This window comes from Oncorhynchus masou, chromosome 13 (assembly GCF_036934945.1).
Source record: "Oncorhynchus masou masou isolate Uvic2021 chromosome 13, UVic_Omas_1.1, whole genome shotgun sequence".
NCBI classification, from domain to species: domain Eukaryota; kingdom Metazoa; phylum Chordata; class Actinopteri; order Salmoniformes; family Salmonidae; genus Oncorhynchus; species Oncorhynchus masou.
In genome coordinates this window covers 6,913,088-6,927,259 of record NC_088224.1, presented here as the reverse complement: position 1 = coordinate 6,927,259, position 14,172 = coordinate 6,913,088, and the positions used below count along the sequence as shown (strand labels likewise).

At 43.3% G+C, this 14,172-nt stretch overlaps 1 protein-coding gene across 1 annotated transcript in view; it reads left to right on the top strand.

The window, feature by feature from the left end:
- Positions 1-14,172, top strand: part of LOC135551682 (hippocalcin-like protein 1) — an 89,594-nt gene that overhangs the window by 64,380 nt on the left and 11,042 nt on the right. The window contains exon 3 of the mRNA XM_064982860.1: positions 11,965-12,246. Coding sequence (XP_064838932.1) covers positions 11,965-12,246 — 282 coding nt within the window. The remainder of the gene's footprint in view (positions 1-11,964; positions 12,247-14,172) is intronic.

The window sequence follows — 14,172 nt, the reverse complement described above, 5'->3', positions numbered from 1 at the left end:
GAATACACCACCTCAGTCATCGGCTTCATCAATAAGTGCATCAATGATGTCATCCCCACAGTGACTGTACGTACATACCCCATATCCCAACCAGAAGCCATGGATTACAGGCAACAGCTACATTTAGCTAATGGCTAGAGCTACCAATTTCATTGCGAGACTAATGACGCTTATAAGAAATCGTCATGATATGCCCTCAGACACCATCAAACAAGCAAAGAGTCAAAACAGGATTAAGATTGAATCCTACAACACCGGCTCTGACACTCATCGGATGTGGCAGGGCTTGCAAAACTATTACAGACTACAAAGGGAAACCCAGACATCGAGCTGCCCAGTGATGCGAGCCTACCAGTTTTAGGCTAAATGCCTGAAGCATGAAACATGCATGAGAGCACCAGCTGTTCTGGATGACTGTGTGATAATGCTCTCGGTAGCCAATGTGAGCAAAACCTTTAGGTCAACATTCAAAAAGCCGCGGGGTCAGATGGATTACCAGGAGGTGTAATCTAAGCATGCGCGGACCAACCTCTCCCTGACCGAGTCTGGAATACCAACATGTTCCAAGCAGACCACCATACTCCCTTGTCCCTGTGTCCAAGAAAGCGAAGGTAACCTGTCTAAATGATTAGCGCCCATAACTCTTTGTATTCAGAACAGCACTCACGTCTGTAGCCATGAAGTGCTTTGAAAGGCTGGTTATGGCTCACATCAACAGCATCCTCCCGGATACCCTAGACCCAGTCCAATTATACCGCCCAACAGATCCACAGATGACACAATCTCAATTGCACTCCACACTGCCCTTTCCCACCTGGACAGGAACAGCTATGTGAAAATTCTGGTCATTGACTACAGCTCAGCGTTCAATACCATAGTGCCCACGAATTCATCATCCCTCTGCAACTGGATCCTGGACTTCCTGATGGGTTTTGGTAAGGGTTGGCAACAACACATCTGGCACACTGATCCTCAACACTGGGGCACCTAGTCCCCTCCTGTACTCTCTGTTCACCCACGACTGCATGGCCAAACACGACTACAACACCATCATTACGTTTGCTGACGACACGACAGTGGATGGCCTGATCACTGACAATGATGACAGCCTATAGGGAGGAGGTCAGGTAACTGGCAGTGTGGTGCCAGGACAACAACCTCTCCCTCAATGGGAACAAGACAAAGGAGCTGATCGTAAACTACAGGAAAAGGCGGGCCGAACAGGCCCCATTAACATCAACGGGGCTGTAGTGGAGCGGGTCCCATTCATTACCTGTTCAAGTTCCTTGGTGTCCACATCACCAACAAACTATCATGGTCCAAACACACCAAGACTGTTGTGAAGAGGGTACAACAAAAATGGTTTCCCCCTTAGTAGACTGAAGATTTGGCATGGTTCCCAAGCAAGATCCTCAAGCAAGTTATACTGCTGCACCATCGAGAGCATCCTGTCACGCCCTGGTCTCTTTATATTGTGTTTGTCTTCATGTATTTGGTCAGGCCAGGGTGTGACATGGGTTTATTGTGGTGTGTTTTGTCTTGGGGGTGTATAGCATAGTCTATGGCTGCCTGAGGAGGTTCTCAATCAGAGTCAGGTGATTATCGTTGTCTCTGATTGGGAACCATATTTAGGCAGCCATATTCTTTTGGTATTTCGTGGGTGATTGTTCCTGTCTCTGTTATCACCAGATAGGCTGTATTAGGTTTTCACGGTCCGTTTGTTGTTTTTGTATTTTCAAGTTATTTCATGTCGAGTCATTTTTCATTAAAGAACATGAGTAAACACCACGCTGCATTTTGGTCCGCTTCTCCTTCAACAGACCTCTACGCCATTACACATCCTGACCGGTTGCATCACCGGTATGGCAACTGCATAGGACTATTGTGGGTAATTCTTATTGTGGCTTCACACAGGTTCTGTCTACCGGAGATTACATTATCCCTATGCTCGTAGCAGTTAAGCAAACTCAAACTATCATTGATTAACAACCGAGTGTGTGAACAAAACAATTTAAATAGCCAGGAAACAGAAGGACAAAGTCACACTTTAGTAGGGTTTTTTGGGTAAATTAGACCAACTTCTATGCCTGTACTCTTCTAAAAATGAATATTTTAGCACTTCACTCACAGTGCGCACAGCGCCCCAGGCAAATGCCATCACTAGCAGGCCTCCACCCAGTACCCTGCCCTGAATTTAGTCACTGTCACTAGTCAGGCTTCAACCCGGTACACTGCCCTGAACTTCGTCACTGTCACTAGTCGGCCTCCACCCGGTTACTCACCCCTGCACCTTAGAGGCTGCTGGCCTAATGTATATAGACATGGAATCAGTGGTCACTTTGTAGCTCGTCCTAATATGATTATAATATCTGAATTGCATTATTTATCCAAATGCCTTAACGACAGGGCCTTCAGAAAATATTCATACCTCTTGACTTATTTCACATTTTGTTTTACAGCCTGAATTCAAAATGGATCCGTTTTTTTTTTATCTCACCCATCTACCCCATAATGAAGATAGCGAACGTTTATTCCAAATTAATTATAGAAATATCTAATTTACATAAGTATTCACACCCTTTGGCACCGATTACGGCTGTGAGTCTTTTTGGATGTCCAAACTTTTGACTAGTTTTGTGTGTGTATCTAATGTATATATTTATCTCATGTCATTGCTTAGATGTATGCATAAATAAGACCTTATAGATGCCAAGTCTTAGTCATGATATGGTTTCAGTTTTGCACACCTGGATTGTTGAATATTTGCACATTATTCTTTTAGAAAAAGCTTGAAGCTCTGTTAAGTTGGTTGTTGATCATTTCTAGAATTTAAAGCCTTGTCATAGATATTCAAGCCAATTTAAGTCAAAACTGTAAATAAGCCACTCAGGAACATTCAATGTCATCTTGGTAAGCAACACCAGTGTATATTTGGCCTTCTGTTTTAGGCTATTGTCCTGCTGAAAGCTGAATTTGTTTCCCAGTATCTGAACCAGGTTTTCCTCTAGGATTTTGCCTGTGCTTTGCTCTATTCCGTTCAATTTCATCCTAAAAAAAACTCCCTTGTCCTTGCCGATGACAAACATACCCATAACATGAGGCAGCCACCACCATGCTTGAAAATATGAAGAGTGGGACTCAGTGAGGTGTTGTGTTGGATTTGCCTTAAACATAACTCTTTGTATTCAGAACATAAATGTATTTATTTTGCCACATTTCTGCAGTATTACTTTAGTGCCTTGTTGCAAATAGGATAAATGTTTTGGTATATTTTCATTCTTTACAGGCAACCTTATTTTCACTCTGTCATTTAGGTTATTATTGTGACAACTACAATGTTGTTGATCCATCCTCAGTTTTCTCCAACACAGCCATGAAACGCAGTTTCCTTCCTCTCCGGCAACTGAGTTAGGAAAGACTCCTGTATCTTTGTAGTGACTGGGTGTACTGATTCACCATCCAAAGTGTAATTCATAACTTCACCATAATCAAAGGTATATTCAATGTCTGCTTTTTTATTTTATTTTACCCATCTTCCAATAGGTGCCCTTCTTTGCGAGGCCTTGAAAAACCTCTTTGTGGTTAAATCTATGTTTGAAATTCACTGCTTGTCATGACTTCTACCGAAGTCAATGCCTCTCCTTGTTCGGGCGGTGCTCACGGACTCGACGTCACCATTCTTATAGCCATCATTGATCCATTTTTCATTTTCCATTGGTTTTGTCTTGTCTTCCTACACACCTGGTTTCAATCCCATTCATTACCTGTTGTGTATTTACCCTCTGTTTCCCATCATGTCTTCGTCAAAGATTGTTTTATGTCCAGTTCGTGTTGTTTTGTATTTGGTGCGTGACTCCTCGTACCCAATTTGTTTAATTTCTATTTATGGTTTCGGAGTTATGTTTTGTTTTATTAAATTATTCCATTTTACCAAGTTTAATTCTCCTGCACTGACTTCCCTGCCACCTACTCTACACACAATAGTGACAGAATCTCTGACCACCAATGAATTCAGCAGGGGAATTAAACGTGGTTTAAACGTGGTTGAGGAGGAAATCACCGCCTTTGCAGCCTGGATGGAGGATGTTTTAGGTACTGGACTCTACCCAACCTCCTCGGGGATGTGACTTTATCCCAACACACTGCCTTTGGGCTATAGCACTGTGTCTGTTGGATATATGGGACTCGATATGTACTTCTTTGCTTAGAAATAGGACATTATTATTATTTCTATGACTCTTTGTGTTGATTAGCTACCAGCTATGAAACAAAACAGTGGAAATACTTAATGGCTATACATTTTCAGTTATGGACGTCTAATTTATTTTATTTTTTATATTTTTTTGGGGGGCTGGACTCTAAATGGTGGCACTGTAAAGCCCTGAAATTCACTGAGAGAGGAGGACCCCAGCACTGGACTCTACCCAAATGGACTCTACCAATCACACTGCCAACAGGCACCAGGACTCTACAGACACACAGACTATCACCCCAGACTGGACTCTACCATGTCATTGGTTGCTTTGTGACTGACAGGTGCACTGTCCTACAGTAGATTGCTAGACTGATGCATACCCATTCTAGTGGTAGGGACTCTACGACAGAATGTTTTGTGACCTTACCCTAACCCCGTACCACTAACCTCTACCCCACACTTTTTTTTTTTTTTTTTTTTTTTCACTTTTATTTAACCAGTCAAGTACACTGTTACCCCACACACTTACACACACTGACGGCCTGGGAACAGTGGGTTAACACACTGTTCACCCAGACACGACAGACTTGTACCTTGTCAGCTTGGGGTTTGAACTTGCAACACACTGGTTACTAGTCCAACACACTGCACTAGGCTACCCACTGACTCTACCCACACACTGACTCCCCAACACACTACCCCTAACCCACACTGGACTCTACCTAACACACTGGACTTACCCCAAATCTTCTCATGATGGAAACACTGGACTCATCATGGTGCCACTGACACAACCCAACACACAAGCTATGGACCCACACACACCTGACTGTCCTCTTCCTCTACCCACCTCTTCATCAACAGGCTGGGATTGCATCCCAAATGGCACCCTGGTCCCTTCTGGGCTCTGGGCTCAGACTGCTGAACACAACTGGACTGACCACAGACACACACACACACACACACACACAGACACACACATGCTACAGACACTACACACACACACTGACTCACACCACACACACACCCAACACACACACCCACGCACACAGACACACACACACAAGACTCTACAGACACACACTCTACCCACCCACCTCTACCCACACACTGGACAGACACACACTGGACTCTACCAGTGCACCAACTCTGAAAACACACTGACCTGAACACACTTTTACTCTACCCAAGCCATAAGACTCTACCCAACACAGCTGCTACATAGCCAATCAAATGGCTCTACCCACGAACTACCTGCATTGACCCACTAACTCTCTTGCACGGACTCTACCCAACACACTGGACTCTACCCACACACTGGACTCTACCCCACACACTGACTCTACCCCACACACTGACTCTACCCCACACACTGACTCTACCCACACACTGACTCTACCCCACACACTGGACTCTACCCCACACACCAACACACACACTGGACTCACCCAACACACACACTTGCACACACACTCAACACACACATTCAGACACCAAATACACTGCTGTTACTGTCTATGATCTACCCCAGATTGCCTGGTCACTTTACCCTACCTACAGTATACTGCCCACACACTATTATCTATCACTTTACCCCTACCTACAGTATAGTGCTGTTACCCAACACATCTATCCTTTACCCCACACACAGTATACCCCTGTTACTGTCTATTATCTATCCTTTTCTACCCACACACTACCTACCCCAGTATACTGCTGTTACTGTCTACTCTACCCATCCTTCTACCCCACACACAGTACTCTACCCAACTGTTACTGTCTATTATCCCATCACTTTACCCAACACACTGGACTCTACAGTATACTGGACTTTACCCACATTGGACTCTATCCTTTACCACTGGACTCTACCTACAGTATACTGCTGTTACTGTCTGATCTATCCTTTACCTGTCACGGCTTTCGTCTGGTGAAGGAGGAGTGACTCAAATGCAGCGTAGTTGTGATTAATTTAATTTAATAACAAAACTATACATGATGAAACTAACAAAATAACAACAAACGTCTACACTGAAAACCAAAAACAGCCTATCTAGTGCAAAACACAGAGACAGGAACAATCACTCTACCCAACACACAGTGAAACCCAGGCCCACCTAAATATGGTTCCCAATCAGAGACACTGACTAACACCTGCCTCTGATTGAGAACCATATCACACTGACATAGAAATAGACAAACAAGACATCCAACATAGAATGCCCACCAGATCACACCCTGACCAACCAAAACATAGAAACATACAAAGTAAACAATGGTCCCAGGGTGTGACATTACTCTAATCTACAGTATACTGCTGCTACTGTCTATTATCTATCCTTTACCCCTACCTACAGTATAGTGCTGTTACTGTCTATCCCAACACACTACCTACAGTATACTGCTGTTAACACACTGTCTATTATCACTATCCTTTACCCCAACCTACAGTATAACACTGCTGTTACTGTCTATTATCTATCCTTCACCCCTACCTACAGTATACTGCTGTTACTGTCTATTATCTATCCTTTACACTGACCTACCTACAGTATACTGCTGTTACTGTCTACACTATCTATCCACTGACCCCTACCTACAGTATACTGCTGTTACTGTCTATTATCTACCCAACACACTGACCTACAGTATACTGCTGTTACTGTCTATCTATCACACTAGACTCTACCCAACACTACAGTATACTGCTGCTACTGTCTATTATCTATCACTTTACACACCACCTACAGTATACTGCTGTTACTGTCTATTATCTATCACATTTACACCTACCAACACATACTGCTGTTACTGTCTATGATCTACCCTGTTGTCCAACACACTTTACCCCCAACCTACACACTGTATACTGCTGTTACTGTCTATTATATATCCTTTACCACCTACAGTATACTGCTGTTACTGTCTATTATCTATCCTTTCCCTACCTACAGTATAGTGCTGTTACTGTCTATTATCTATCCTTTACCCCTACCTACAGTATACTGCTGTTACTGTCTATTATCTATCCTTTACCCCTACCTACAGTATAGTGCTGTTACTGTCTATTATCTATCCTTTACCCCTACCTACAGTATACTGCTGTTACTGTCTATTATCTATCCTTTACCCATACCTACAGTATACTGCTGTTACTGTCTATTATCTATCCTTTACCCCTACCTACAGTATACTGCTGTTACTGTCTATTATCTATCCTTTACCCCTACCTACAGTATACTGCTGTTACTGTCTATTATCTATCCTTTACCCCTACCTACAGTATACTGCTGTTACTGTCTATTATCTATCCTTTACCCCTACCTACAGTATAGTGCTGTTACTGTCTATTATCTATCCTTTACCCCTACCTACAGTATACTGCTGTTACTGTCTATTATCTATCCTTTACCCCTACCTACAGTATACTGCTGTTACTGTAAATTATCTATCCTTTACCCCTACCTACAGTATACTGCTGTTACTGTCTATCCTTTACCTACGGTGCCTTCAGAGAGTATTCAGACCCATTGACTTGTTCAACATTGTTTATTTTAAAGGCTTATTCTATAATATCTGGAGAGAAAAAAAATCCTAATAAATCTGAACACAATAAAACCCATAATGACGAAGCAAAAACATGCTAATTTATTATTTAAAAAAAAAAACATAAATATCACATTTGTATAAGTATTCAGACCCTTTACTCAGAACTTTGTTGAAGCACCTTTGGCAGTGATTACAGCATTGAGTCTTCTTGGGTATGATGCTACAAACTTGGCACACCTGTATTTGGGGAGTTTCTCCCATTCTTTTCGGCAGATTCTCTCAAGCTCTGTCAGGTTGGACGTAGAGCGTTGCTGCATAGCTATTGATCAGCGATCAGCCAACTGACATTTACACCTGAGGTGCTAACCAGTTGCACCCTTGACAACTACTGTGATTATTATTATTTGACCATGCTGGTTATTTATGAACATCTGAACATCTTGGCCATGTTCTGTTATAATCTCCACCCGGCACAGCCAGAAGAGGACTGGCCACCCCTCAGAGCCTGGTTCCTCTCTAGGTTTCTTCCTAGGTTCTGGCCTTTCTAGGGAGTTTTTCCTAGCCACCATGCTTCTACATCTGCATTGCTTGCTGTTTGGGGTTTTAGGCTGGGTTTCTGTACAGCACTTTGTGACGTCCGCTGATGTACGAAGGGCTTTATAAATACATTTGATTTGATTGATTTTCAGGTCTCTCCAGAGATGCTCGATCAGGTTCATGTCCGGTCTCTGGCTGGGCCACTCAAGGACATTCAGAGACTTGTCCCGAAGCCACTCCTGCGTTTTCTTGGCTGTGTGTTTAGGGTCGTTGTCCTGTTGGAAGGTGAACCCGTCTGCGGTCCTGAGCAGCTCCAAAGCAGGTTTTCACCAAGGATCTCTCTGTGCTTTGCTCTGTTTCCCTTTGCCTCGATCCTGACTAGTCTCCCAGTCCCTGCCACTGAAACACATCCCCACAGCATGATGCTGCCACCACCATGCTTCACCGTAGGGATGGTGTCAGGTTTCCTACAAACATGATGCTTGGCATTCAGGGCAAAGAGTTCAATCTTGGTTTCATCAGACCAGAGAATCTTGTTTCTCATGGTCTGAGAGTCCTTTAGGTCCCTTTTGGCAAACTCCAAGCGGGCTGTCATGTGCCTTTTACTGAGGAGTGGCTTCTGCTTGGCCACTCTACCATAAAGGCCTGATTGGTAGAGAGATGGTTGTCCTTCTGGAAGGTTCTCCCATCTCCACAGAGGAACTCTGGAGCTCTGTCAGGGAGTTGTTCTATACTAGTATTCTTCATTAGCCCAGCACCTATGTCTTTAAGGATGTGCGTATGACCACAAACTTTGTTCTGTCAGAGTGACCATCAGGTTATTGGTGACCTCCCTGACCAAGGCCCTTCTCCCCCTGATTGGTCAGTTTGGCTGGGTGGGCAGTTCTAGGATGAGTCTTGGTTGTTCCAAACTTCTTCCATTTAAGAATTATGGAGGCCACTGTGTTCTTGGGGACCTTCAATGCTGTAGACATTGTTGGTACCCTTCCCCAGATCTGTGCCTCGTCACAATCCTGTCTCGGTGCTCTACGGACAATTATTTCGACCTCATGACTTTGTATTTGCTCTGACTTGCACTGTCAACTGTGGGACCTTATATAGACAGGTATGTGCCTTTCCAAATCATGTCCAACCAATTGAATTTTCCACAGGTGGACTCCAATCAAGTTGTAGAAACATGTCAAGGATGATCAATGGAAACAGGATGCACTTGAGTCTCATAGCAAAGGGTCTAAATGCTTATGAAATAAAGTATTTCTGTTTTTATTTTTGATACATTTGCAAAAATGGGGAATTGTGTGTAGATTGATGAGGATTTATTAATTTTTTTCATCCATTTTAGAATAAGGCTGTAATGTAAGAAAATGTGGAAAAAGTCAAGGGGTCTGAATACTTTCTGAAGGCGCTGTATATATGTTCAAAGCTACCTCAATTTTAGCGTACCCCTGCACATCGACTCGGTGCTGGTACTCCATGTATAAAGCCATGGTACTTTCTACTTCCTGTATCTGGCCATGGTACTTTCTACTTCCTGTCTATAGCCATGGTACTTTTTACTTCCTGTATCTGGCCATGGTACTTTCTACTTCCTGTCTATAGCCATGGTACTTTCTACTTCCTGTATATACCCATGGTACTTTCTACTTCCTGTATATAGCCATGGTACTTTCTACTTCCTGTATATAGCCATGGTACTTTCTACTTCCTGTCTATAGCCATGGTACTTTCTACTTCCTGTATATAGCCATGGTACTTTCTACTTCCTGTCTATAGCCATGGTACTTTCTACTTCCTGTCTATAGCCATGGTACTTTCTACTTCCTGTCTATAGCCATGGTACTTTCTACTTCCTGTCTATAGCCATGGTACTTTCTACTTCCTGTATATAGCCATGGTACTTTCTACTTCCTGTCTATAGCCATGGTACTTTCTACTTCCTGTATATACCCATGGTACTTTCTACTTCCTGTATATAGCCATGGTACTTTCTACTTCCTGTATATAGCCATGGTACTTTCTACTTCCTGTATATAGCCATGGTACTTTCTACTTCCTGTATTTTGCCATGGTACTTTCTACTTCCTGTCTATAGCCATGGTACTTTCTACTTCCTGTCTATAGCCATGGTACTTTCTACTTCCTGTCTATAGCCATTGTACTTTCTACTTCCTGTTGGTGCTTGTCAGGTCTCTTAAGGAAGCATTTCACGGTCATCAGAAAGAAAGGAGGACCAAGGCACTCTTCATATAATCAATTAAAAAAATATCTTTATTTGTATGGCACGTTCAATAGAAACGAAGTTTAAAAGCTCCGCCGCGTTTTAGCTGCATGGCCTTGGTCAGGGAGTACAGGTCTACAGCATGTTGTATGAGGCGTATGTAAGAAATATTTGATTTGATTTGTGTTCCACATGTTACTTTTATTTGTTATTATTATTCATTTTTCACTGTGTATTTATTTCTCATGTCACCATATTCATTTGTTTATGTATTTAAAAAAATCATCTTTATCTTAACTCTGTATTGTTGGAAAAGGATCCATAAGTTTAAGAAGCATTTCACTGTTAGTCTACACCTGTATGTGACAAATCACATTTGATTTGATTTATACTTGTGCTCGACTGTTTATTATTTTATTGTATTTATAATAAAAATGTTCTATTCTACTGAGCCATTTACTTTAAGTTCCTCTTCTTATATTTTATATTTTCTTATTGTTGTTTAGCTGTTAAGAAGGAACATGCAAGTAAACATTGGGTTGGATGGTGTGTACTATGTGTATACTGTAAATATGACTAATAAAAACCTGGAACTTGATGGATGCTGGACATAAAGTCTGTTTTCAGAGAATGATGTACTCTCTGCTGGGGTTGGCAATGGACCGAGGGCTACAGAAGGTCTCTCTCTCGCTTCTCTCTCTCTCTGTTCTCTCTTTCTCTAGTTCCCTATCTCTGTTATCTCTCTCTCTCTCTCTCTGTTCTGACTTTCTCACACTCTCTCTCTCTCTCTGTCTCTCTCTCTCTGTTCTCTCTTTCTCACACTCTCTCTCTGTCTCTCTCTCTCTGTGTTCTCTCTTTCTCACACTCTCTCTCTGTCTCTCTCTCTCTGTTCTCTCTTTCTCTGTGTTCTCTCTCTTCTCACACTCTCTCTCTGTTCTCTCTCTCTCTCTCTCTCTGTCTATCTTTCTATCTGTCTCTGTCTCTCTCTGTTCTCTCTTTCTCACACTCTCTCTCTGTCTCTCTCTCTCTGTGTTCTCTCTTTCTCACACTCTCTCTGTCTCTCTCTCTCTCTCTGTTCTATCTTTCTCACACTCTCTCTCGCTGTCTCTCTCTCTGTTCTCTCTTTCTCACACTCTCTCGCTCTCTCTCTCTGTCTCTCTCTCTGTTCTCTCTTTCTCACACTCTCTCTCTGTCTCTCTCTATCTGTCTCTGTCTCTCTCTGTTCTCTCTTTCTGACACTCTCTCTGTCTCTCTCTCTGTTCTCTCTTTCTCACACTCTCTCTGTCTCTCTCTATCTCTCTCTCTCTCTGTGTTCTCTCTTTCTCACACTCTCTCTCTCTCTCTCTCTCTCTCTCTGTTCTCTCTTTCTCACACTCTCTCTTTCTCTCTCTCTCTCTCTCTGTTCTCTCTTTCTCTCTCTCTCTTTGTTCTCTCTTTCTCACTCTCTCTCTCTCTCTCTCCTTAGGGCTTTCTGAAGGACTGTCCCAGCGGCAACCTGAACGTGGAGGAGTTCAAGAAGATCTACGCCAACTTCTTCCCGTACGGAGATGCCTCCAAGTTCGCCGAGCACGTCTTCCGAACGTTCGACACCAACAACGATGGCACCATCGACTTCCGGGAGTTCATCATCGCGCTGAGTGTCACGTCACGGGGAAAGCTGGAGCAGAAACTGAAGTGGGCCTTCAGCATGTATGACCTGGATGGGAATGGGTACATCAGCCGTGATGAGATGTTGGAGATCGTACAGGTGAGACATGGGATTTGTAGTCCTGGTGGAGGTCGTACAGGTGAGGAGGTCCACTTCAGTTTCTGCTCCAGCTTGCCCAGCTCGTTTTAGTAATCAATGTTTCTCATTTAAACGTGGTTAAATACTTCCTCCTGCTTCCTCTCTAGGTTTCTTCCTAGGTTCCTGCCTTCTAGGTAGTTGTTCTTAGCCATCGTGCTTCTTCCTCTGCATTGCTTGCTCTTTGGGGTTTTAGGCCGGGTTTCTGTAAAGCACTGCTGATGTAAAATAGGGATTTATGAATTACATTTGAATTTGATTGATTGATTAATAGACACACCAGTCATGATGGAGATCCTACAGGACAATAGACATATCAGTCATGATGGAGATCCTACAGGACAATAGACATACCAGTCATGATGGAGATCCTACAGGACAATAGACACACCAGTCATGATGGAGATCCTACAGGACAATAGACACACCAGTCATGACCTAAGGACAATAGACACACCAGTCATGATGGAGATCATACCAGTCATGATGGAGATCCTACAGGACAATAGACATACCAGTCATGATGGAGATCCTCATCATGATGGAGATCACAGGACAATAGACATACCAGTCATGGAGGGACAATAGACCTCATGATGGAGATCCTACAGGACAATAGACACACCAGTCATGATGGAGGTCCTACAGGACAATAGACACACCAGTCATGATGGAGATCCTACAGGACAATAGACACACCAGTCATGATGGAGATCCTACAGGACAATAGACACACCAGTCATGATGGAGGTCCTACAGGACAACCAGTCAATGGAGATCACACAATAGACAGTCATGATGGAGATCCTACAGGACAATAGACACACCAGTCATGATGGAGATCCTACAGGACAATAGACACACCAGTCATGATGGAGATCCTACAGGACAATAGACACACCAGTCATGATGGAGATCCTACAGGAGAATTTCACAGGACAATCCTACAGGACAATAGACACACCAGTCATGATGGAGATCCTACAGGAGAATTTCACTAGGGCCCATAGGGTGACAGACCCCACACATAATCAAGGACCCCACACCCCCCAGCCACGAGCTGTTCACTCCCTTACTGTCGGCCAGACAGTGAGAAAACATCTCGTACTTCCAAGTAGTAGATGTCCTGGATGGTTGGCAGCACGGTCCCAGTGATGTACTGGACCGTCATCACCACCCGCTCTATGTGTCATTGGCCAGATTATCACGCGAAGAGAAAAAAAAAAGTAACTTTCCTAAAAAAAAATCAGCCTTTCTAAACCATGACCTGGGTGATTCCAGCTTTGTATTTACATAGAAAATAAAAGTTGCATCTTTGCAATGTCGCCATTCAGGAAGTGAGAGTGTTAACAGAATGATGCGTTCAACCCTCTGTCGTGTGGCGTGAGACTAGTATTGTCCCTTTTACCGTGAGAATTACCGGTCATTGACCATATGGACATCCTGAAAATATACAATACAACAGTAAAGCGTTATATATTTGGATTATAAACTGTGTGGTTCGAACCCTGAATGCTGATTGGCTGAAAGCAGTGGTATATCAGACCATGTACCACGAGTGTGACAAAAAAACATACTTTATTACTGCTCTAATTACCTTGGTAACCAGTTTATAACAGCAATAAGGCACCTCTGGGGTTTGTGATATATGGACAATATACCACGGCGAAGGACTATCCAGGCACTCCGCGTCACCTCGTACCTAAGACCATCCCTTAGCCGTGGTGTATCAGACCATATACCACACCCCTTCAGGCCGTATACCACACCCCTTCAGGCCATATACCACACCCCTTCAGTCCATATACCACACCCCTTCAGGCCATATACCACACCCCTTCAGGCCATATACCACACCCCTTCAGGCCATATACCACACCCCTTCAGGCC